We start from the raw sequence: 27,106 nt of genomic DNA on the forward strand, positions 1-27,106 counted from the left end.
ACTCTTATTATTCTCTATTTACAGTTAAGTAAACAGGCATAAAGTGGTTGCAAAACTAGGCTAAGGATACGAACCATCATGCAGCAAGGCCCACGCTGCAGACATTCAGCAGGGCTCCAGAGCCCACACTCCTATCCTGTCTCTCAATGTGACTATCTTCCAACAACAGACTGACCCCAGCAGCAGCAACAGATGAGGCCACCTTTAATAGGTAGAGAAGGCAGAGTAAACTCTCGTCAAAAGGGCAGTTACCAGGCGGTTCATTTTCTGGGAACAACTTAGAACGTGCCATTGAAGTTGAAGAGGTAAAAAAGGAGAGGCGGCACGCCTGGGTGGCTCAGTTGGTTAAGCGTCTTGATTTCCGCTCAGGTCACGATCTCACGGTTCATGGGTTTGAGCCCCACACTGGGCTCTACGCTCACATTGCAGAGCCTGCTTGGGATTCTCTCCTCCTCCCTCTCCGCCCTTCTCCCACTCATGTTCTCTCTCAAAAGAAACTAAAAAGATTAAAAAAAAAAAAAAGGTAAAAAATGGAAGAGACAGTTGTAAATAAGCAACAGCTACATTCTCAAACTATTTTCCAGGCTTCCTGTTTTCATACCAGGCTTAACTATCTGTTTTGGCATTTCAACCAGTGCTGGGAAATGAAGGAATTTAACCCAGCCTGAGCTCCCGAGACAGAAGGAGCAAGGGGGCCTGTAGTTCCAGCACCAGCAGTTTCCTGAGAACAGAGGTGGCCGGCCACCAGGATGCCTTCAGCAAAAGGCTGAGTTTGGAGCTGCCCCAGTCCCACCAGTGCTGCCTGCCAGAGGCTTCATGAGCCAGTATCAGCAGCCAGCCCTCACCCCATCCCTCAACCGTAGACCTGCCACAGTTCTCCAAGGAGGCAGCATAGTAAGGGACCCTCGGGGAGGAAAGAAGCAGGAGAGGAGAGTGGGAAACACAGGAAAAATAGTTTGATCAAGCCCTGTTATGCAGAAATACATTATCTCAAAGTTACACTACTTAGGAAATACTTTCTCCACTTCTAACCTTAGGGGGGAAAAATTATACCTGATTTTTCCCTAAATGACTCATTCTTCTTCCTCCACAAAATGAGATTACAAGCAGAATCCTGTATTTTAAAAAAGGCTTTTATTTTAATCCTTCCTAGAGGAATACAGATTTGAATGAAATACATTCATTCCATAAATACATTAGCAGCAAAACCTTCCTACCAGAGTCCTCTCTGCTCCAGCCCCAAGGCTGCACCTTAGAGCAGGCGCACGTTCTAGCAACCGTCAGCTCAGGGATGTGTCTGCCTCTTGCTGTGTAAACAGGATACACATGTGAGACCAAGTGAAGGACCGGAGGGATGAACTAACTAAGCTGGGACCCTGAAACACACCCATGTGGTGACCATTAAGCCTTCTTACACCTTCAAAATCCTGTGGCACCTGCCATGCTTAACAGAGGAGATCCTTCACCACGGACAACTGAGGTCTAACCTTGCAAGTGCCCCAATGTGTTTGGAATCATTTGTCATTCCGTGCTGGCAACATTTTCATGGTGTCTTGTTCTTTTTCATAGCATAAATCAGATATAAAGGATCTTTCCCTCATTCCTTCCACGGTCCAAGATACCACTTTGCCAGCTGAGTCCGCATGTGCTTGTTGTCAGGAGATCATCCAGCAGGCATTACTTGGCTCACTACACCTCCGGGTCCCCTTTGTCTGGAGGCTGGAGGCTTTACTGGAGACAGACACATGTCTGAACGTACAAGGATCTCTAAGGAATAATAACCAGGTGGCTCAACCTGGCTTCTGCCAAAGCTAGTTTTCTGGACAGTGGCCCAAGTGTCTCTCCTTTTCTCTTCTCCACCATTGCCTGCTGCCTGGCTAGTCCTTTTTAATCTGCCCTCTCTAGGCATCTGCTGAAATTTTGGGAAGCAAGGTCTACCCTAAATTCCCAAGAAGCCAAGAGAGATTAAGGCAGGTGTTGCTTTAACCTTGTTAGCTGCAAAGTAACAAGCTTACACTGCCGTGTTCCAATCCACTCTGGGATGACTTAAGTCACGATAGTCTACATAAAACGAAACACCGGAACCACAATCAGCAATCAGGATGGCTGTGAGGCAGGGACCAAGTCATGGGGCTGGGAGGAAAATGGAACAATGGAAGAATCTAAAATAAATCTGATCGGTCTGGGCAGAGGACAGCTCTGACTCAGGTATAAATGCACCACCTAGTTTCCCATGTAAATAAAGAACAGACTTCAAAAGCTGACGCTTTCCTCCCCATACATCACTTAAAAATAGGTTACCTGCTCTCTCTTCCCAATCTGTTCTAAAGTGTTTGCATTAGGATACTCTTCTCTAAGTGCTTTATCCATTCCCAGTCTGCTTTGACTGTCGGCTGGACAAAAAATCAGAAACCATTTTATACAAAAACCACTGTAGTGGATAACTAGTTGTACGTTTTTCCCTTTTGCATTTTCCATCCAAAATAGTTGGCTTTTATTTATGTGCCGAGAGAGACTCATCTGCTGAATACACAGCACTGTTAATTCGACAGTCTTCTGTCCCCACAGAGTCTGCTAGCTCTTCCTCCTCGGAGTCATCCTCTTCTTCCTCCTCTTGTGCTGATGAACTGGAGGTGGGACCTTTGCAGGTTTTCAGGTGGCGGGTGAGATGATATTTGGTAAGATAAGCCTTTGTACACTTTTCACAGACATAATCGCGTTTTCCTTCGTGAGAATTGAGATGTTTCTTTAAATGATTTGTTCTCAAGAACAGCTTATCGCACTTGGGACACTTGATCTGGCGCTCTCTAAGAGGAACACAAGGAAAAATCTTTGACTTGGGGTTACACACGACAACCGAGGCACACAATTATTCTGCACAACCTCACGTCTTTGTTAGAGGAGCTCTACTCTTCTGGAAATCAGGCTTTTTTTCATAGCAAACAGCAGAGTCATAAAACATTTGTACAGTTTAAACAGCAGAGATGGATTCTGCCTACCTGTATGTATCTCCTTTGTGTTTAATGTTCATGAAATGCATTCAAGTTGCTGTGAGAACGAGTACTTTGCTCCTTTCCACTGCTGTGCGCTACTTACAAATATACCACAACTTCTCTGTGGTACTGGATTTGTCTACTGTTTATGGATGTTTGGGTGCTTTCCAATTATTATCACAGGCAACAGTACTATGAATATTTTTATACTCGCATGTTGTTCTGCATATGCACGAGTTTCTCTAGGGCACGTACTCAGGGCGCTAGAGTTAGATGAAGGGATACGTACATCCTTAGCTTTACTGAATAATGCTAAACTCTTCTCCACTGTGGTGGGTTGTGTTTTTTTGTTTGTTTTTTTTAAGATTTTATTTTTAGGGGCATCTGGATGGCTCAGTTGGTTAAGCATCCAACTCTTCATTTCAGCTCAGATCATGATCTCATGATGCTCATGAGATCAAGCCCCACATCGCACTAGGCACTGGGAGAGGAGACTATTTAAGGTTCTCTGTCTCCCCCCTGCCTATTCCCTGTTCAAGCGTGTGTGCGCAAACTCTCACAAGCTCTCCCTCAAAAAAAGAAAAAAAAAAAAAGTAATAATTTATTTTTAAATAATCTCTACACCCAACATGGGGCTTGAACTTACAACTCTTGCTGTTGTAGAGCAAGAGTTGCATGCTCTACTGACAGAGCCAGCCTGGTGCCCCTCCAATGTGGTAGTACGAATATACATGTCCATCAACAGCCACTTGAGAGCTCCTGTTGCCCCACATTCTCAACAGCTGGAAGATTCAAATTTGAACATTTGTGCCACCTGGCCAATACATAATGGGATCTCACTATGGTGTTAATTGTATCCCATACAACAAAAATTACCCAGCTCAAACTGTCAGTTGTATCAAGGTTTGAGTAATCCTGGCTTAAACATTTGAGAGAGAAAAAACAGAGATCATGAAAACCTCGAATTTTTTAAATCTAGTTGAACAAGGCTTAACAAAGGCTCAGTATACAAAACAGGTAAAAGAAGGTTAAGGTCCTCGAAGAGGTAGGGTGCAGTGAGAAGTTCTGAAGCCTGAGCCCGTTAGCATTTCTACCACCTTCTCCCAGCAGGAGAGGGCACAGAGGGATTCTGTGTAGCTACAGGATATGGAAAACGAAGTCCCTGCCTTCAAGGGGTTTATGCTCTTTTTTTTCTTTTCTTTAAAAATTTTTGAAGTTTATTTATTTTGAGAGACAGAACTAGTGGAGGACGGGCAGAGAGACAGGGGGACAGAGGACCCAAAGCAGGCTCTGTGCTGACAGCAGAGAGCCCAATGTGGGGCTCAAATTCACGAACCATGAGCTCATGACCTGAGCTGAATTCTAACACTTAAATGATTGAGCCAGGCACCCCTCAAGGAGTTTATGTTCTAATAGAGGAGTTATACCATAAACAAAAATAAGAAACATGATACCAAACAGTAAAAAGTACTATGAAAAAATGAAACCAGGTAAGAGCAATGGAGTTCTATTTTAGATAAGATAGTCAAGAAAGGCTATTCTGAGATGACAACATTTTTGAGCAAAACCTGAAATGAGACAGAAAGACAGGGAGATGTCTAGGGTGGGGGGATGTCTAGGCACAAACAGTTCAGTGCAAAGGCCCCGAGACTGAAGTGTGTTTAGTATGCTAAAGTATCTTCAAAGGGAAGGCAATGTGGCTACTGCAGAATATGAGGAGAAAAGTAATGAAGATGAAGTGGGAGACACGGCACTACCACACCATGAAGGACTTCCAGACTATGGTAAAAACCTTCTAACCCAAGTATGATGGGAACGACGGAGAATTATGAGCAAAGAACGTTAACAGTCTGACTTGTGTTTTAAATGGATCATTCCGAGGGTGCCTGGGGGGCTCAGTCTGTTAAGCATCCGACTTCAAACCAACTTTGTGGGTTTGAAACCCGCATCAGGCTCTGTGCTGGCTGGCAACGAGGAGTCTGCTTGGGATATTCTCTACCCTCCCCCCACCCCCCCCCCCCCCCCCGCCAACTCACACTTTCTCTCTCTCAAAATAAATAAACTTAAAAAAAATAAAAATAAGCTAAATAAATGGATCACTGTGGCTGCTATGACAGAATACAGTGTTTTTATGTGTGTGTGTGCCTGCGTAACTGTGTTAGGGAATGCATGAGGAGAGAGCAGGAGCAGAAAGGGTGGCTGGAAGACTACTGAAATGGTCCATACAAAAGAGGCTGGTGGTCTGGACTGGGTAAAGCTGAATGAAGAATGGAAGACTGAGTTAAAGATGGCTCCAAGGTGTCGGACTTGAGCCACTAGGATGAATGGTGGTACCATGTACCGAGCTGGTGAACACTGGGGGAAAATCAAGTTTGTGGAGGTAGTATTAAGAGCTGAGTTTTGAACACACCAGCTTTGAATTGCTTTGGTGGACATCCAAAATTCAGAGATGGTGAATGGTTAGATACAGAAGGTTGGAGATATAAATCTTAAAGCTGATATCCAAAAACCAATGGGACTAAGAAGATGGCCTAGGGAGTAAGTGTCCCTGCTCCTGTTCTCAAGTTCCTCTTTCTGAAAGGACAGGCGAAGTCAGTCTCTGCTATGTGCCTCACACTCTCCTCACACTGTGGGAGGGAACTCCTCCTGCATTTGGCTTTAGGGCTGTAGCCGGGTTTTCTTCTAAGAAGATAAAATGCATTCTAATAGTACTATATCCATTTTGAAATGTCTAAAGGTAAAAATACAAACATCTGAAAATTTTACCAATGACCTCCATAGGAAAGGAGCTGTGCTGACAGCTCAGAACCTGCAGTCTGCTTTGGAATCTGTGACTCCCTCTCTTTCTGCCCCTTCCCCACTCATACTCTGTCTCTGAAAAAATAAATGTTTAAAAAAAATTATAAATAAATAAACATAAAAAAATACTTTACATATTGCATTATGCTGTGAAATGGCTACAGAAAAAGCAAGTGCAAATTCAGGCATCACGTGAAAGAAGAGAAGGTCAAGGTCAATGAAGAAAATAACTCCACTTTATTAATGTTCATTTCTGGGTACCAAATTTGAAACCAGGTGATGAGGGAAAGTTGCAGAAATTAGAGGCATGAAGGCTGATGAAAAGAGGGCTTAAAGGGAACATGACAGCAATCCCAAGTATGAAAGTCTGTGAATTAAAAGACATATTAAATTTACGGGTATCATTCCAGAAGACAGATGTAGCATGAATGGAGGCTGACATAAGTTGATTCAAGCAAAACTTTCCCTCAAAGTATATCAGTTGTATGGTATTCAAGAAGAAACTATTTAACCACTCGTCAGAAACACTGTGGAAACAAGTGGAGCATTTGGATGAACTCAGTAGCTCTCAACCCTGGCTGGACATCAGAGTCACTTGGGGAGCTTTTAAAAAATAAAGTCCAGGCCTCTCCCCCAAACCAACTAAATTAGAATCCCTGGAGGTAGGGTCCTGGCACCAACTGGTTTTCACATTTTCTAAGTGATTATTATGAACAGTGTTACAGGTTGAATGTCTGTGTGCCCCACCCCCCAAGAAATTCATGTTATAGACATAAACCACAATGTTCTGGTATTTGGAGATGAGGCTTATGAGAGGCAATTAGATTTAGATGAGGTCACGAGGATGGCACCCCCATGATGGGTAAGTGTCACATGAAAAGGCAAACAGACCAGAGCTCGCTTGCTCTCTCCCCAATGTGAGGACAGAGCAGGAAGTTAGCTATCTGCAAGCTAGGAAAAAGGCTCTCATCAGAACCCAACCATGCTGGCACCCTGATCTTGGGTTTCCAGTCTCCAGAAGGTATTTTGTTATGGCAGCTCAAGCTGACTAACATAAGCAGCTGGATTAAATGACGCCAGAGATCTCTTTCAGTGCTAATATGTATATTCTATACAGTATTTGATAATTAGTGTCTCTAATTTCCAAAATTCACACTAATAATGAAACTATTTCATGAAGACTTTGTTTTAAAAAGTCATTTTGAGCATTATAAATGTAGACCTAGACTCCTTGTTTTAGTGTCTCAGGCTGCATTTGATTAGGAATCAGACAAAAGAGCTAATATCTTTACTAAGCCTTATCAGAATATCAAGTTTCCATTGAACATAACTTTCTAAATAGTACCTCCCATAATATAAGCTAATATTTTCTCCTTCTGACACTTACTAAAAGCTCAGGACCACAAAATCTGTTCTCTTCTCTTTACCAATACTGTAACTACCAAAGCCCAGACATTTAATTACACTTGGATTCATGTAATTTTAAAAAAAAAATTTTTAAGTTTATTTATTTTGAGAGAGCAAGTGAGTGGGAGCAAGGGAGGGGCAGAGGGAGAGAGAGAATCCCAAGCAGGCTCCATGCTATCAGCACAGAGCCTGATATGGGGCTCAATCTCACAACTGTGAGATCATGACCTGAGCTGAAACCAAGACTTGGACGATTAACCAACTGAGCCACCCAGGCGCCTCTCATGCAATAAATTCTTTTTTTTTTTTTTTTTTAATGTTTGTTTATTTTTGAGAGAGAGAGAGACACAGCGCGTGCGTGCGTGCGCACATAAGGAGTGGAGGGGCAGTGAGGGGGGTGGCTGGGGAGACACACACAGAATCTGAAGCAGGCTCCAGGCTCTGCACTGTCAGCACAGGGCCAGACATGGGGCTTGAACCCATGAACCATGAGATCATGACCTGAGCCGAGGTTGGATGCTTAACCAACTGAGCCACCAAGGTGCCCCTCATGCAATAAATTCTTAATGAGTCTCCTAATATTTGACCTTCTCCTTCAATCCTTTATAAAATGGAATATCTCACCTTGACATTTTTCCTCAAAGTCCTTCAACACTTGTATAAGAGTGTGAATACACTTAACATTACTGAACCGTACACGTAAAAGTGGTTAAGACAGTAAATTTTATGTGTTTTTACCATAATTAAAACACACACATGGCACAGAACGGTGCCTGCGACATGGGGAGGTAAAATCCTTCAGTGGCTCCCCATTACCTCCAGAATGAAATTTAATTTTCCTAGTTGGATAAAAGGCTCCTGACTTTACTGCCGCCTCTCTCTCCATTGTTCTCACACGCACACTGTGCTCTAACTGTAAAGAACCACTTGCATTCCACAGTCCTTCTCGTACATGTATTTCTAAATATGCCTTTCCTCTGTCTAGAATACTATTCCCATCCTTTATCCTTCTCTGCCTCCCTAAATAATTCTAACTTAATCTTCTTTAATACTTAGCTCAGACTACCAGGAGGCTCTCCCAGACACCCTGGCCGGGTCGGTGACCCTCTTCCACAGCCTCTCAGGATCTGATGCTTACTCTGACTGCAGCATGGTATGGTAGTGCTGTACTGTTCTGCTTCTCTTACCGGACTTCGAGCTCTTTAAAGACAAGGTCTGTGTCTTTTATCTCTGTATATTCACCAGTTGGCATAATGCTGGACATCAAGGAGATACTTAAATATTTGTTAAATCAAATCAGACTATGTGTTGGAAAAAAGCAAATACAGAGAAGTGAAAAATAAGAAAAATAAAGCAAACAAGTAAAACCTTCCAGGATAAAACCAAAAACTTAGGTTTCCAACCTTTGCTTGGCTGTGTGGACACAAGCAGTGGCTACCAGGGTGCCAAGCCAGGAGGCACACAACGGGTCAGTGCGAGCGAGCACTCGAGTTCACCACCCCAGGGGCGCGTTGGCTGTTGGAGGACTTACTGTGTGTGGATGAGTACGTGTTGCTTGAGGTCCTGCCTCCGCATGAACAACTTGTCGCAGTAATCACACTTGAGATTCTTCTCACCCGTGTGGATAACCATGTGGGACTCAAGGTGAGCCTTTTGGGTGAAAGACTTGTCACACAAAGTACATCTGTAGTTCTTCTGACCTGCACATGAACCCAAATTGCCACACTGTGACTAACACAATCATTAGCACTCCCAAGATGAACAGGCACATGTATGGGCATGTGGCAGAGGCAGAAATGAAAGAACTGACTGGTAACCGGAACATCACTTTCTAGGGCTGTCTACCAAGAACCAGTCAGAGAATATGAACTTATATTCTGTGACTAAAGCCAGGGAAGCTAATAAATCTGACCTCCTTCTAGGACCACTTACCTGGATGTATATAAATAATTTTTTACTGTTTATAGCTGACACAGGATATAAAATCTGAAAAAAAAAAAAAACTACTTATAAGCCTAGAGACCAACCTAACTCAACTATGTTTAAAAAACCTCATAAATTCTAGCACCTGTCGACAAACATACTTTTACAACCTAAATTTATAGTTTTCCATTTTTTAAACATATGACCTCATAAACCAGGGATGAAATAAAATACTAAGAATGCAGAAATAAGATTACTCTAAGTCAGGGGATGGCAAACTTTTTCTAAAGTCTAGTCTGTATCTTAAGCTTTGTGGGCCAGTCTCTGTTATGACTACTCAGTCTTAATGCAAAGGACAAGAAAGAATTTTACTTTCAAAGATTTGGAGAACCAATGACTCAGACAACAAAACTAAAACTTCATCAGATATTTTGTAGTATGTATTTTAAAAAGTGTTAAAACAAAGGGGTTGGTTTACATGGAATTTAGAAAACAGAACCTCAAAAAATAGAATTTGGCAGTGTTTACTGAGCAATATTCACAGGAGAGAAACTGGTTCTGACTGGTGTCTAGGAGTGAGCTCTCATGAAGGCTCAGAGTGTTTCCTTAGAATTCCCTTTGCTTTAACGTCCAAACGCAGGGGCACCTGGGTGACTCAGTCGGTTAAGTGACTTCGGCTTAGGTCATGATCTCATAGTTGGTGAGTTTGAGCCCTGTGTTGAGCTCTGTGCTAACAGCCTGGAGCCTGGAGCCTGCTTTGGATTCTGGGTCTCCCCCTCTCTCTCTGTCCTTCCCTGCTTGTGCACGAGTATGCTCTTTCTCTCTCAAAAATAAATAAACTTAAAAAAAAGTCCAAACATGGATCACCTTTCTAATTCAGTACATTTTCCCAGTCACCTTCACACTATGGGGTGGGGAGGGGGGACCTGGAATGGGGAACACTGTAATAACTGGAGGTAACACTCTCTGAGGAAGCACAATTATTCCACCCAGATTTATCACCCAATGAAGTCCTGCTGACAGCCAGCTGGATTCATTCTCTAATATCTCAATTCTATACCCGCAAGACTATCTTGTTCCAATTTCTTTACTACCGCAATTTCTAATTGTCGTGAAATTCCATTTTGATGGTCCAATATAACGTACCTGTATGTATCTTGAGGTGGGTCCGCAGGTTGCTAGGATCACTAAAAGCCTTGCTACAGAAATCACACTTGTGGGGCTTCATACCCATGTGACCCATAAAGTGGACGTGAAGTTTGGAAGGAGAGATAAAAGCCTGGGGGCACATGGAGCACTTCCACTTCCTCTCTTTGCTGTGGCTTGGTCCATGGCTGCTGCTGTGGCCCTGGCTATGAAGATGGTTATGGATGTGGCTGGTAAGGTGAGCTTTGAACTCGGTATAGGAATTGCACTCCTTGCCACAGTTACAGAGGTGCACATCTGGGTGTTCAGGAACACCTTCAAAAAAAAAAAAAATTACTCAATGTCTTCTCGTAGTTAAATTTTAAAACTCGTTCTGGGTATTAATAATGTTGCTTGCATTCTCCGTTCTACCAAAATTTCCACCTTGCCCATTACCTGTAAAACTAAAATGTCTTGTTCAATACTCCCAGCATCTCACAGAGCATGCCAGACACAAAGGAAGCACTTGGTAACACTGGATTGTAATACATCTTTCCCAGGCAAAAAATTTTTTTTTGTTAAAAAAATTTTTTTAGTGGGGCGTCTGGGTGGCTCAGTGTGTTAAGCATCTGACTTCGGCTCAGGTCATGATCTCACAGCTCGTGAGTTCAAGCCTCATGTCGTGCTCTGTGCTGACAGCTCAGAGCCTGGAGCCTTCAGATTCTGTGTCTCCCTCTCTTGTCCTCTCCCCCAATCGCACTCTGTCTCTCTCAAAAATAAACATTAAAAAAATTTTTTTGGTAGTACAAACTTTTAAACTTGTCGTCATGACACAGGGCAAAGTAAAAGACTATGAAGATTAAATCCATTAAAGGAGATTGTCTGTTTTTTATGAATTTAAATTACAATGGTACTGGCTCAAAAAGCAGCCTCAGGAACTTCAAATACCCCAAATCAAAATCCTAACGCAAAAGTTCCTTTCATATGAATACTGCTTAATCAGTAACATTCAGTTTATGAAGAACCTCACAGATTTCAACACTTCTAACATAGGGTAATATCCTACTTTTATATATACGAACGTATATAATTTGGTTCACCTAACATGTAAACCATTACCAAAACTACTTCTGGTCCTTGTTGTTTTTACCATGCTAGCTTCAGGAGAAATAAGTCTTACCGTAACTTACCAATCTGCTGAGCATAATCCCGGCTGTAATAAAAAAGCAGTTCATTTTCAGGAGGGATATCTTGTGAAGTGCAGAAATAGATTTTTCCATCATGGGGATAAGCCACCAAATTCTGTTCTTCCCGGTTCCTAAGTTATCACATTTAATAGATCAAGCATATCAATTTTGAAATATATGCTAAACACATCATATCCCTAGAACAAAACTCTACATGAATACTTAGACATAACTATTTTTTTTAGGTTATTTTTCCAATTCCCTACCCTAGTGATTAGGAGGGACTCATATAGAAACAAAATTCATACTTGTGTACATCAGCTGATTGCCCTTTATAGTCAGAAACACTAGAGAGTCTTTCACCAGAAAAAAGTTAATAAAATGAAGTATTAAGAGCATATGACAAAGACACAGAGATAGAGAACTGAACAAGAACTACAACAGCCTGAGGGTTGATTAATAGTGGATATAAAAAGAAGGTACCCACTTGCAAATTCAATGATAACTGTATCATTCCTTATTGTTTAAATAAACTAGTTTAAAAAAGGATAGTTTCTTATGTTTTGACTTACAATTGCCATTAATCAGCAACTACTGGAGGAAAGAAGGTAAAAAGCCTTAGGCCTTAACATATGTTCAGACAGCAGTATAATCTGGACCCTGACTCTTCCCTATTTTATGCAAAGCTACCTACTGAAAAACATTCAAATCGTAACTATTTCTTCATCCAGACTACTCTTACCTGGCTTTGCGCACAAACATCATCCAATTACATTCATTTTCATCAGTTGTAATGATGCAGAATTCTAGGACACCGTTGTGGTATATCTGTCAACAGAAGGTAAACATACATATCAAATGAACTAACAGACAATACAAAGCGCTATTAAACTTAGGCTAGCAACAATCGCATTTACTCTGCAGTAGATCTCAGCTTTCATAGTCAGTGTGGAAATCCATGGTTGCCTTCTCACACGTTTGTCATTCCACTAGTCCCCCGTTTCCAGCAACGTCATAAATACCATCAGAGACTGACAGTGCTCAAGGTACAGAATGACCTTGCTTTTGATTATTCACATTTTGGCCTGACTGGAAAACACAGAAACAGTCTACTTGTCTTCATCACCTACCACATGGTGGAGGTGGATCACTGAATGGACAAAAAGGTCAGAGAACCATCTCTTCTCATTCTTTTTCCACTGGACCTAGCGTTCTTCTGTGTTCTTCCTGGAAACCAAAATTCAAGTCCCCAGTGCCAGCAACACCATACCTTTCCACTGATCACAAGACCAACCTTCCTCTCACTCCAATTCTGCAGGCATCATTCCCAATCTATTGACTACAAGTGAATCTCTACAAACATGTTACAGGAATAGCTATTTATGTCAAAACCCTGCATTTCCAGCCCCTCCCATTAGAAAACTAGAGAAATGGTCTCAGCTTCCAATCCCAGAACTGTTTCTCAAGCTATTTGAGAAATGTTTTCGTTGATTACAAAATAAGACTTTCATCATATAAACAAAGTCCATGGCCTCAGCTGCCACAAGTAATTAGAATGAAGAATTACTGGATTATCTAACAAAAGAAAGACTAAAAACAGTTTATCTTCTAAATTCAATAGCTGGTATTTTGCTAAATATTATAATTTGGTTATAAAGAACAAAAAGGACATAATATTAAACAAATGACTGACAGGTGAATGGCACCGTATGAGTCTTGCCCAATTTTGACTTTTACTACGTCACTTCTACTGCTTTTACACTTTTAACTACATCACTGTAATAAAAACATCCAAAAGTCACAGAAGAACTTCATGAATGCTGACCTTCCATATATGGTTAACCGCCTTGTCTGTCCATTCTGCTACTTCCATGGAGTGACTCTGCTGGCCAATGAGAGGCCCAAAGCAAGTCCGCACAGGAATGGTTTCTCCAGTCCATACACCTAGCAGGGGAAAGACACCAACTACCCAGTCAATGATTTAAACATCTAATAGGATATACAATAGAGAGTAGCTTAGCTCACGTAAAGAATCTTATCCTCAGTGAACCAGAACTAACTGATACTCCAGCACTCCTGTGAGGTAGCTAAGTTTTATGGGTTCTATCCTATAAATATGGAAAATGTAATCAACAGATTAAAGGGAACTCAGAAGAAATATGCAGAGTAAGAACCACTATCAGAAATTCCTAAACCCAGTTTTATACACAAGGAACCAAAACAAGTCCTTCCCAAATGACTAGAGAACATTACTTGATGATAAAAACATAGACCAATTACTGTAAGTCAAACTTATGAAATCATCTGTGCTTAAAGCACTGCTCTATATTATCTAAGCTTTTTAATGCTTTCAACTGACTCATACCCAAACTACAGCTGAAAAATAATGAACCTAGTTCGGTATTTTCAAAGAAAAGGCACAGCAATTTAGAAACCATTTTAAATTCAAATATGGGTAACCAAACTCTGGCAGTCTACACTTCTTATTCCTTTCTCCTAAGGAGTATTAGGAAATTTAAAAACACTTGATCTTTTTTTTGTGACAAAGGTTATCAGTGGTGAATTTTCCATGTCTTAGAGAAGAAACTTAAGTTTCGAGGAGTGTTTTGTCATAATTGTTAGAGGATGATACAGCCAAGAATCAAAGTCTTCAGACTCAGGCCAAGAGTTTCTCCTTTATTCAATTTTGATTCTAAGAAAGGGGAATTTTCTCAATGAAGTTTCAACTTGATTTATTGCTATTACTACACAAATGTTCCTAAAAGAATAATGCTTAAGCCATAAATTAACTTTTGATCAACCAAATAGTGATGAAATTACACCTATCCACTTTTACAACTCTACACTACAGAGAAAGAAGAGAACTGATGGGCTTTGAGAGTTCCAAGGTTCTTACCAACTTCTGCTCCCACAACTGACTGGCGAAGAACAAGCTGCTTTGGGAGAGAAAGCCTCGCCCTGCTCTCTATTGGAGTGTCAGGAACAAAAGTCACTGGTCCGTGATCAGGGCAGTCTGAGGGATAGGCTCGGTCACAGAGCGTGCACCCTATGGATGGGAAATTTGAGAGACACAAACGGGGTTAGTTCAAGCAGCCTAAATTGCCACCTGCTTTTTAATTTAAATGCTAATTACTAAAACATAACCAATAAAAAGCAAAGTTCTAATAAAAATATTCTGATCAAACAATCACTTTCTTACACTAAAATACATATCCCAGTCTTAGATCTCTGACAGGATCTGAATTTTTTTTTTTAATCCCACAGGACAATTTTACTATTCAGTCCATAAGAGACTGATTGAAAAGTAGATTACTTTTTACACTAGTAAAAGTAGATTACACTAGATTACTTCAAAAATGAATTACATTATTCCTTACATTAGGTAGATACCTTTACATATGATATCTAGAGTCCCAAGATTCCAACTCTACCCAACTATATGAGGACAGTGAGTTGAAATGCTGTCATGCAAGGCCAAAATGGAGAGGACAATACAGGTCAACAGAGTCAGAGACAGCGGCACCACTGTTCACTTTTCTTTCACTATCAACAAATTGGTCAACCAGGTTTTTATAACAGATTCTTTTTAAAAAAAGGCGGGGGGCAAAAAATGCTCTTTGGGACGATAGGTAGAATCAGATTCTTGCAGACATGTTTGCTTAAAATTCTTAATTTCTTACTGTTCATACTGTCTTTCTTTTTTGCATTGTCAGAAAGGGTGCTGCCTTTATATACTGATCTCTATGCTTACTGTAACTTCACTTTTACAACAAGTGTCATTCTCTGTAAATCTTCTGCTTTTTTATTTCTGTTAAGGAAGAGCATACATGACCCCTTTTTGTCAATGATTATATTCAAACTTTCCGAATTCGTCCACAAATAGTTGGAATACATAAACCTTAGAACCACAGCCATCAAAGTGTCTTTCTCCTAAGCAATCATTGCACATTTCCACTTATATGACATAAAATATCAAAGTTTTCATATTTAGGCAAAGCAGAGATAATATCTTACTTCAACTACTACTTGACTAAAAATTCCTTGAATATTAAAGATGCCCTACAGTTGGTGAGAACTGATTCTCCAATGCACTGAAGAATCCATGTTAAATCTCCAAATGAGATCAGATTTCATACCAGAAAAATGCTTAAAGGCTTCTCTGAGAATACACAAATGGCAAATAAGAACAGAGGTCCAACATTGTTGTCACTGGGGAAATGCAAATCTAATCCACAATGACATGCCACCTCACAGCCACTAAGATGGCTATAACAGAAAGTGTTTAAAAGATGTGGAGAAATTAGAACACTCATACACTGATGTTGAGAATTGAAAATGGTGCAACTACTTCAGAAAACAGTCTGGCAATTTCTCAGAAAGTTAAACGTAAAGCAATTCTACTCTTTTTTTTTTAATGTTTATTTATTTTTGAGAGACAGAGAGAGACAGAGTGTTGGGGGGGAGGGGGGGCAGAGAGAGAGAAAGACACAGAATCTGAAGAGGCTCCAGGCTCTGAGCTGTCAGCACAGAGCCTGATGAGGGGCTCGAACTCACAAGCCATGAGATCATGACCTGAGCCAAAGTCGGACGCTTAACTGACTGAGCCACCCAGGCATCCCAAAGCAATTCTACTCTTAAACATGTATCTAAGAGACTTAAAAACATGTTCACACAAAAACTTGCATATGAATATTCATAGCAGCATTATTCTTAACGGTCACAAGTAGAAACTAAATGTTCGAGAATGAAAGGTAGATAAACAAAATGTGGTTATCACCACACAATGGAGTAGTACTCAACCATAAAGAGGAATGGGGTACTGATCCATGCTACATGGACGAGCCAGGACATTATGCTAAGGGAAAGAAGCAAGACAAGGAAAGCCACAGGTTGTATGCTACCACTATACGAAGTGTCCAGAATAGGTGAATCTATAGAAAGATTAATGGATGCCTGAGAATGATGGCAGGGAAAGGAGGAGGGGAGGAGGGGTTAGAAGGGAAGGAATGACGAGTGACTGCTAAGTGGGGTATCTGGGGTGATAAAATTGTTTTGGAATAAGATAGTGGTGCTGGTTCCACAACCTTGTCAATATACTAAAAGCCACTAAATTGTACAATTTAAAATGTATATGTGAATTAAAAAAAAACACATAGGAGCAAGAGGTTCTGCATACCCATATAAAAAAGGATCAATAGGCTTATTTAGGCCACCTCTTAACTTCTGCTAAGTTAATGAGCCTACATTCCTAAATTATTTCAAAATTATAAATTTCAGACTTTAAAAGGTTAAAAGTCCTCCTCACTGCTTGCCTTCTGAGGCACCAGAAGCTCTGTCCTACTTTTCTGACCCTCCTGTTCAATCTACTTTGGAAGCTCTTCCTCTGCCATCGCATCTTAAAATCCCTAACCCTCTTATATGCCATACTCGCACTAGGAGCTTATTTCACTCCACTTCCATGGCTGTGATTAACGTCCTAATGCTGAGGATCCCTAAATATCTGCAGACAGATCTCTGTGTTCCAGATTAAAATTCTCACTAAACACCTCTACTGGGTATCTTATAGACACTAAAATCAACAGATCTGAAACCAGACTCACCATCACTCCTCAAAAAAACAAACAAAAAATAGAAAACTACAATAAAAAACAACAGTCCTCCTCCGCCATTCATTATCCTAAGGAGTGGTACCACTACCCCCTAGTCTCCTGCCAGAAACCAGGGGTATCTCCTTAACCCTTCTCTCCCAACTTCTGTAAATATACCCCACTTTTCCTCACCATCAATCCTTCTATTTTAGGTTAGAAAATCACCTTTCACTTAAATTACGGCATCATCTCCTTTACCTGCTACTTGCCTCTAACAAACTAGCCCTCACCTTGCAGCAGAACCCCCATCCCAAACCTCACTCCTTCAGATCCTTGACTGGTCTTAGAAAATCCTTTGTGTTCTGGCTCCTACTTCTTTCTCATCACCCCCATTTTATGCTTCAGCAATTCTGAACCATGTAACATTCTCTTAGTTCTAGGCACTTATGGGTGGCAACTCCTGTCTGGGATGCTGTTCTTCCTGATCCTCTGCTGCCAACACCTTTGATGTCCTTTGAGTCTGTGCTAACACATACACAGTGTCCCCTGATAAGTCTTCCCTATTGCTCCCATGGCGTTGTTAGATGCCCACCTCAGGCTCCTTTAGACCTGGCACTTAACCCCACCTTCCCACTTATCATACCATATCTCGACAGCCCCTTTACTTGCCCACGCTTCCCATCAGATTATAAGCTCGTTAAAGGCAGCTGTCCTCTGCTGCAGACTGCTTTCTACCCCGTGTCTGGCACAGAGGCCAGCATATACTAAGCACTCAACATGTTTCCTGCATGAATGACGCATGTAATGACACCAACAAACCAACAGTTTTTCTATTGCTTTTTGTTATTCTTGACCCATAAAAAGAACTTTTACATGCCCAACTACAGTAATTTATACGCAATCTGAGCAAAAATAAAATTTGCATTTGTACCTACCTACTATTTCCATAGGGATAAAGAAGTACATGTGATCTAATAAATCTTATGTTGAAAAAGCACACAACCTGACACACAGAATACCTCAGAGAACACCTCACTACAGTTCTATAATTAACTCTATTTTTGAAACACAGGGATAGATCTTGATTACGGGGCTGAGAGTATCTGTAAAATACAGAAGGAAATGACTATGGTTTCATTACTTCAGGATACTGTAAGAACCAACAAAATGACTGTATGTCATCTGACTTACTTAAGAAAAAGCCATTAACATAACGGACAATGCACAAAGAAAAATTCCAAAGTCTATTACTTTCTATACTCCCTTAATCAACACCTGACTTTGTGATTAAATCTGTTAGAGATGATAGCCCTTTCTACCAATATTTCCAAAAGAAAAAGGCTAAGCACACTCACAAATTGTAAACAAGGTTGCCATATTTTCCTTGTTTGAATTGGAGTCTTCCATTTGCAGTGAAGGTGGTACAAAAGAAAGACTGTCTGAAGATACATCTACATGACCTGTCCCCATAGCAACCTCCTGGGTGATGGAGGAGACAGCCACAGGTTCTAGGCTTAGGCCAACTTCATGGAGGGAAACAGATTCTAAGGAGGCGAGGTTGTGTGAGGTAGAGAGTGCCACGCTTACAGAGTTGGTGCTCATGGCCACGGTGTGGATGGAGTCACTGAGGGCACTGTCAGACATCCCGTTGACCCGACTTGCAATGTGGTCTGTCTCCATGACCACAGGGAGCTCCAGGCCATTCCCATGAATGGGTAGCACACCACCATGTCCTACAGTGTCTGCTGCAAGGTTGTTGCTCACAGAATCTACAGACAGAGGTTCATGACTTCTGGAGCCATTTGGGATTTGGGCATGCTCGCCTGCAACTCCGTCCATTGTAAGCTCTTCTGCCATTCCATCTGTAGAGATTGGGCTGGTAACCCTAGAGACGTTCTCCATAGTGATTGTTGTGTCCAAGGCCACCTCATGGCCATCACTGGGATGAAGACTTTGGGCACCATGTGTGTTCACAGAGCGAGAGTCTATTGAAACAATGCCTGGTTCTAATCCAACATTTCCATTGGACTGATAGGGATCTAGAGCTGAAGCGTTATTGGCGATAGATAATGCTGTATTACCATCAACATTTATAGAGTTAGGGTGGATATACTGAGGTGGTGGTCTGTCAGCTAAATAAGATAAAATGCCTGAAAAAAGAAGAAGATGAGATTTTAGAGACTTTTTAGTACATTGTTAAATATAAGGAATTCCAAATCTTAGAAGCTACTTTCCTTAAAAATGTAACTAAATTGATCTCTTATCTACTTCTTTGGTTTAATTAACATATATGCTTTATAAAAATAGCAACATAGGAGTGCCTGAATGGCTTAGTTGGTTAAGCATCTGACTCCTGATTTCAGCTCAGGTCATGATCTCATGGTTCATGAGTTCCAGCCCTGTGTTGGGGCTCTACACTGAAGAGCAGGGCCTGCTTGGGATTCTCTCTGTCTCCCTCTTTCTCTCTGCCCCTCCCCAACTAATGCTTGCTCTGGCTCTCAAAATAAATAAAAACTTAAAAAAAAAAAAAAAAAAACTTTAAAAATAGCAACATAAATAGGCCATAAAATAATCTCCTACCTATTTGGTTTAACTGATATATACTTTATAAATAGCACCATTCATATACCATAATTCAGTTTTCCCTGTGAAACTCAGAAATCGTAAAAAAAAAAAAAAAAAAAAAAAAAATTTAACTATGTTCCTTTGAAGTCACTGGAAATTGAGCATTTAAATGACACCTTTAATGTATATATATATAGTTGGAATTCCTGAAACCTAAGATACTGAAATTTCCTCTATTATAGTTAAAAGGTAAAAGGATTTAAAAGCAGATCTTCCACATGAAAATGTTAATTAATTTAATAAAATTTAATTAAATACAACTAAGTTTTAAGTTATTAAACTATCATAACACATTACGGTCTATTCAAAATAAGTCACAATTGTATCTGCTTTATTAAAACCAAAAGAAACATTTAAACACTCATGCTTGTAAGGATGTGGTCAAATGGTACTTGCTGCACTGCCAGTGGGAATGTAAATTACTTAAAACCTCTTTGGAAAGTATATATATCTTAATATATAAAAGTATACATATACTTTTAGATATATATATAAAATTAAATATATACAAGTACATACATACTTAATACATATACTCATGTGCAAGAGCATATGAACCCCAAAAACACTTTCATAGGCTCTTGCACAAGAAATTCCACTTAATGGTAATCTTCACTAAATGCATTTCATAAATATTATACACAAAGACATTCCTATAATAGTAATAAGAACCTGGAAAAAAACCAAACTGTCCAACAATAAAGATTAATATAATAACAAACGATGGAATATCCATTCAGTAGACTGTAATGCAGCATTAAAAAGAATAATTACAAAAACCATGCAGAAGTTAGGAAAAATAACTATGTAAAAACACAGGAAAATATTAAGTGGAAAAAAGGACACACAACCATATAGAAAGTACAGTCTTAGTTATGAAAAACAGTAAAAATCTATACACCAAAATAAAAGACAGGAAGAAAGTACACCAAGAAGATGGATGATAGGACTATTGGTGGTTCTTCTCCCCATTTGCTAAATTTTCTGAAACATACACTGAGAATAAGAAGTCAATAAACTTAAAACCAGTAAACCTTAATTTATAATAAATAGTGACACTAGCAGGACGTGTGGTTGACAGGAATTACAACTGCAAAATTATGAAAATTAAATCAAGGAAACACTGGAGGAGAAAGGAAAAAAACTGTTCATCTGTCATTAAGAAATCATGCTTAGTCTGGGGCGCCTGGGTGGCTCAGTTGGCTAAGCGTCCGACTCCGGCTCAGGTCATGATTTTGCGGCTTATGGATTCGAGCCCCGCGTCGGGCTCTGTGCCAACAGCTCGGAGCCTGGAGCCTGTTTCGGATTCTGTGTCTCCCTCTCTCTGACCCTCCCCCATTCATACTCTGTCTCAAAAAATAAATAAACGTTAAGAAAAAAATTAAAAAAAAAAAAGAAATTATGCTTAGTCAAACTGCCATATTAATAATGTGTGATCTGTATACGCTAAAAGGAAAAGTACAAAAACATATAAAGATTTTTTTTCCCCACCTAGAGATTAATATCTAATACTGACAAACAGAAAATTGGGTTATTCAAGTCTTCAAGAAGTGAAGTTAATAGGAGGCTCTATTCTTTCTTCAAATTTCCCAAATAACTATAATACTTACCAGGTAGAATGGTTCTGAAGTAACTGCTCTCCAGGTGGGGGTAAGGTGGTGGAGGTAGGGTGTAGTTTCTTTCGGGTAACCCACACATCACCCCTCGATCCCCAATACCCATTGGGAGCATCAGAGACAAAGCAGAAGGCAGAGAGCTCAGGGAGGGACCCAGGTTTGGAATTGCCACTGGCAGGCCTACAAAAAAGTTTTTTTTCTCAATTAAAAGAAAGTTAAGTACTTAAAAATTCTCTCAATAATCACTAGCTAAACTCAAGAAAGTTTCTGCAAATGGGGAAAAATCTCACCTAAAAGCCCTTTATATCCCCAGACAGGAAGTGTTGTGCAAATATCCACAAACAGGCCCTAAAGTTAGTTCTCAAGTTAGTTTTAAAATGGCCAAGTTGATCCTCCAGTTGTCTGTATTGCCTTTAAGTACTAAAACATTTAATTACAATTAAAAACCTAGTTTAAATAAAATTTAAAAGAACAAATCATACAGAGATAAAAATGGGAAAAAATACCAAAGCTCACAGGAGTAGTCTTTGAGTAATGATATTACAGATTTTTAATTTTTTAATGTTTTTATTTATTTTTGAGAGAGAGACAGAGCATGAGCAGGGGAGGGGCAGCGAGAGAGGGAGACACAGAATCCAAAGCAGGCTCCAGGCTCTGAGCTGTCAGCACAGAGCCCAACACGGGGCTCAAACTCACGGAGTGTGAAATCATGACCTGAGCTGAAGCCGGACACTTAACCCACTGAGCCACCCAGGCACCCCTACAGATTTTTTTTAACCTCATTATTTATATTTACCATTTTATATGGTGAGAATGTTTTACTGTTTAAAAATTCTTAGCCGGGGCGCCTGGGTGGCTCAGTTCGTTAAGCGTCTGACTAGGCTCAGGTCATGATCTCACAGTTCATGAGTTCGAGCCCCAAGTCAGGCTCTGTGCTGATAGCTAAGAGCCTGGAACCTACTTCGGATTCTGTGTCTCCCTCTCTACCCCTTGCCTGCTCATATTATGTCTCTCTCTCTCTCTCAAAAATAAATACACATTAAAAAAATTAAAAAGGAAATTCTTAGAGGGGTGCCTGGGTGGCTCAGTCAGTTAAGCATCCAACTCTTAATTTTGGCTCAGGTCATGATCTCACAGGTTGTGAGATCGAGCCTCACATCAGGCTCTGCACTGACAGCATGGAGCCTGCTTGGCATTCTCTCTCTCACTCTCTCTCTCTCTCTCTCTGTCCCTCCCCCACTTGTGTGTGCATACGTGCTCTCTCTCTTTCAAAATAAATAGACTTAAAAAAAACTTTAAATAAAATTTCTTAGATATGCTTCTACTTGGAAGTGCAAAACTGTACAAATACAGTCTTTTGTACATATGCTGTATTTCATGATTTAAAAAAATTCAAACTTTAGATTGTATCTACCTTGGATTATATCTGCAAGGTGTGGAAACGACTCTTACTGTACCTAAGTATGATAATGAATACTGACCAACTTGAGCAGTGATTTATGTTTGCCCATGGCAATATTTTTTAATAGGCTTTTCCTCCTTAACGAGAGTGTTCACTAAAAGGAATGCCTAAGAGATAATCAAATGAACTCACTAATAAATTGTTTAATTTCTTTTGTGGACACTGAAAGGAATGTGGAGACCCTAGTTCAGATGAATTTATTTAACTGCTGCACAGTAGTAATTAAGCAGGTAATTCCCTACAGAGAACTATTTAAACAACTTATAGATTTAAAATATCCTTAGGGGTGCCTGGGTGGATCAATCGATTAAGCATCCATCTTCAGCTCAGGTCATGATCTCACGGTTTGTGAGTTCGAGCCCCATGTCAGGCTCTGTGCTAATAGCTCAGAGCCTGAAACCTGCTTCCGATTCTGTGTCTTCCTCTCTCTCTCTGCCCCTTCCCTACTTGCATTGTTTCTCTCTAAAATAAATTTTAAAAACATTAAATAAATTCTAGGGAAAAAAATACCCTAAACATTAATTCTTATTTCGATAAAGTCCATTACGATGTCACAAATCTTCAATGACCACTAGCTTACCACTGTAAGAACGAACAGCTGATCTCTTTTCTATTTCAGTAGAAAAAAGAAAATAAAGCAGATAAAAAGGTTTTAAATGTACAGTGATAGAGAAAATGGGAGCTTTTTCTGTACAACTCCTCTCTGGATACTGAGGCTCCCGGGGAGCCCTACCTGGGAGCTCTGTCTCTGGCATCTCCTCTTATAATTCTCAGCCTCATGCATTTGCGGTTGTTCCCGGTTTTGGATGTAATAGAAAATAAAGCTCAATTCCTCCTATTTACTGAGAATACTTAATAGAGTAACTTTCATTCTCTTCTATTAACCCAGGGACAGAGCGCCAAGGGAGTGAACCAGATGAATGGGTAATCCTAGAAAAAAATGCCAAGCAAATTACAGCTCTAGGTAACAGGCCACCCACCCCACAAGAGGACTAATCAGAAAAAGCTGCCACTCCTGTCCACTAGAACTCCAGGACTCCACAAAAACATTCCTTCCATTATGCTGCCACTCGTGGAACTGCTGTTCACACCTGCCTGGCTTCCCCTTCACACTCGTAAAGGGGCTTTGACCCCCTGCAGGCTCCATTTAGAACTGATAATACAATTAAGTGTTCAAATCCAGTCGCTCTCCCTTCCCACTCACCTGGGGCAGGGATGGCATTGTGAGTGGGTGAGGCAGCCAACCCTAGGTGACTCCCTGAGCCTGGCAAGGCATTGCTCACAGAGGATGAAGTCAGCTGCTCCATCCCCACTGGGCTCAGGTTCATTTCATTCATCCTAGGAAAGAGCACACACGAGTTAGGCAAAATCTTACCTCAGTGATTCCGTTTTAAGGTACTGCACAACCTGAGGCAATCAGGATAGGGAAATGAGAGCGGACCAACTACTAATTCATTTTTATGCTCACAGCTCTCAGACAGCGAACGTCATATTCTTTCTAATCATAAAAACTCTGGGATTCAGAGACGCTAACTCAGTCAACGTCACAAAGCAAAAATATGATTTAACTCAGGTGTGCTTTGTTTCAAACCCTACGCACACTACCTGAAGCAAAGCACAATCCTTAGAGCACATGGCAATAAGAGTTTGTTTTTGTTTTTTTAAATACCCAAGCTTTTTCTTTCACAGTATTTTCTCCAAATGGCCTATTACTTCAAACCAGACTTTTGTAGATGGTTTGGTTTAATTCACTCAAAAGAATTTTTACTAATTCTTTTTACAGGAGTTATAGTGATACTGGGTCTGAATTAAATTATTAATAATGAGGGGCACCTGGGTGGCTCAGTCGGTTAAGCGTCCGACTTCAGCTCAGGTCATGATCTCGTGGTTTGAGAGCTCCAGCCCCGCATCAGGCTCTGTGCTGACAGCTCAGAGCCTGGAGCCTGCTTCAGATTCCGGGTCTCTTCCTCTCTGTGTCCCTCCCTTGCTCATGCTCTGTCCGTCTCTGTCTCTCAATAATAAATAAATGTAAAAAAAAAATTTTTTTGAAATACGTGATCTGGATGAAGCAATGCATCTTCATCCTTACTAGAAAGGCAACTAGAAGCATAGGATAAATGAGGTGCATCAAGGACAACACATTAATAACAGTACAAGTATTTAATTATGCTATAAAAGAATGCAAAAAAAATCCTATAGCCTAAAGAAACAACAGCTACCTATAATTCTGAAAGTTTCTAGGTGAGTTTGTTTAAAATGGACTTTTCCTGTAATTTCTTACAGCTATAAATGTAATTAAAACTCTACAACCACCAGAGCAATAACCTATAACAAATGGCTACAATATTTTTTTTAAGTAAGCTAAAAGTCTATAGCTTCAAATCTCAGTCTAAAAATTCCTGAATTTAATCTGTGTACCTAATCTCCAGATAAAAATCAAAATGGTGTTTCTGGGCTGACTCCTAGGCCTTCTTCTCAAACCAGTTCAAACCAGAGTTTAGCGTGAGGCTCAGCAGATTTCTGCTTTGTCGTGAGTCACTGAAATGTGATGACCTCAGCAGCCATAAACCAAAGGTAACAAATATCCCACGGAAAGCAAGCAGATGAAGGGAATTTACAATAAGATCCAAAGACTCTCATTCTAAAGTGCAATTCTATTCTACCTACCTTTTTCATACGGGTTTCTAGGAAGCAAGCTTGGAAGAAGAGCTAAAAATTAAGATACCAAGCTCTCTCTTCTTCCCTACTCATTCCTGGTAAAATCATTTCCTTCACACTTCTGCAGTTTGTATGTGTGTGTTTCTAACTGACTTACAGAATAAACCATTTGCCACTTGCTAATCTTACAACTTTTTCTTAGAATGACATATAAAAAGCTAACTGAAATGCACCCACTTTGCAAAAGGCATGGACAGGTTCAGCAACTTCAGTGAATTCGTCTTCCTCATCCTAAACGTACAGCCTATGAAAGGGTCCCAAAACAACAGCCAAATGTAACTCTATCTGGCACCGATCTGTACTGGCATGGTATCATCAAGTACCTGAAATATTTGCATGAAACCTGCAAAACTAAGAACTTAATTCCCCCACATTACCATCTGAGCCACAGGGTAACCAGCAAAATTCAAGGTGAAGCATGGTATTAAGCTAAAAATACACTCTGGAATCCAGATCAAGATATTAAACGCTCAAATAACTCAAAGGCACAGGGAAAAGGTGTGAATGAGCCAAAAATCAACGTGTGGCTATCTAAAACGATTCGCATTTGGAGTAAATTTGGTTGCATGAGGCTGGATTCAACCCAACTCTGGTTTCTGGATTTCTGGTCTCCTTTGGGACATAAATCATTTGCAAATCGCACCTGTAACCTCCCTCGTGGCACCAAAACCAAAGAAAGGCACTCTGAACTCTGATTTGCCAAACGCTTCCCAAAGATGTCACCAGCACAGGGCCCATCACTCACCTGTGATGCATCTGCTTGGGGCCAAGTGTCAGAGAAAAGAACACACGCGCGGCGGGGAACCGGCATCAGGGTTTGCGTTCCAGGGTCACGTGCTACCGCATCTTGCTTACAACCGCTGCACAAACGCGGCCCCTCGGCCCCGCGGCCGCCCGGGGCCGCCCAACTTCTCCCGAGGGCCGGCGGCCGCGCACCCCGCCGCGAGATGGGGCATGCCGGGGGACACCCGGGGCTTTTCCTCCAGAAACTTCGGGAGGGGGGCTGCCCAACCTGGGGGTGGGAGGGAGGAGAGGACAAGGGCGGTCACCAAAACGGAGTGGATGCAGTCCCCTTCCCCTCGCCACCGGCGCGCCCGGGCGCTTCGGACACAGCCTCCCAGGGGCGGCCGACTGACTCGCCCGCCCGCCGGCTTGAGGCCCGCAGGCCCAGCCGCCCTCGCCCAGCCCCGGCCGGGCCCGCGCGCAGCCCACCTGCCGGCCGCGCGGGGGGCGCGCGCGCCTGCCCCACCGCTTTGTTCCTCATCCGGGCAGAGCTTGCCTCGGGCCCTCCCCGCCCGCTCGACCCCCGCGCCCCGGGGGCCGCTGGCCTAACGTTTCCCGCCCGGCCCGGCCCAGCCCGCCGACTCCTCAGGGCCGCACCCTCCAAGGCGCGTTTCCGGCTCCTCAGCCACTCGGGGCGCCTGCCGCTCCGCCCCTCGTGCGTGCGCCCCTCCCCGCCGTGGCCCGCTAGCGGCGACTGCGTTCCGGCGCCCCTCCCCCAGCCGAGCCCCTTCCGCGCGTGCGCACCGAGAGGACCCAGGCCCGAGGGGTGCGGGGCCCGGAGAGACTCCGGAGGGAGCGTCGCGTCTCAGGCCGGCTGGATTGCGTCGAGCGCCGAGCTATCGACCCACAGTTGCTAGGCATCCAGCGCTGCAGAGCATGT

The 27,106-nt window shown here is 41.5% G+C and overlaps 1 protein-coding gene across 1 annotated transcript; it reads right to left on the bottom strand.

Annotated features, from left to right (window-relative positions):
- Nucleotides 1–1,115: 1,115 nt before the first annotated feature.
- PRDM4 (PR/SET domain 4) lies at nt 1,116–26,790 on the bottom strand. Its single transcript, XM_030320484.1, has 12 exons — nt 26,656–26,790; nt 26,189–26,455; nt 23,930–24,063; nt 21,258–21,443; nt 18,378–19,172; nt 14,331–14,480; nt 13,260–13,378; nt 12,177–12,262; nt 11,438–11,565; nt 10,269–10,583; nt 8,731–8,899; nt 1,116–2,807 (listed from the first exon to the last, which is right to left on the bottom strand). Exons 2-12 carry the CDS (start codon nt 26,197–26,199, stop codon nt 2,495–2,497), a joined length of 2,406 nt encoding a protein of 801 aa, XP_030176344.1. The 5' UTR covers nt 26,200–26,455; nt 26,656–26,790; the 3' UTR covers nt 1,116–2,494.
- Between the last annotated feature and the right edge of the window lie 316 nt (nt 26,791–27,106).

This window comes from Lynx canadensis, chromosome B4, assembly GCF_007474595.2.
Source record: "Lynx canadensis isolate LIC74 chromosome B4, mLynCan4.pri.v2, whole genome shotgun sequence".
Lineage (NCBI taxonomy): Eukaryota > Metazoa > Chordata > Mammalia > Carnivora > Felidae > Lynx > Lynx canadensis.

What these genes read in the sequence shown, in the direction of transcription:
- PRDM4 (XM_030320484.1), bottom strand. An exon ending in CGGTTAACCATATATGGAAG is followed by an intron (nt 12,263 to 13,259) that starts GTCAGCATTCAT and finishes TTCTGTTGACAG; the next exon opens with ATATACCACAACGGTGTCCT. An exon ending in CCACCTCAAGATACATACAG is followed by an intron (nt 8,900 to 10,268) that starts GTACGTTATATT and finishes GTTCATGTGCAG; the next exon opens with GTCAGAAGAACTACAGATGT.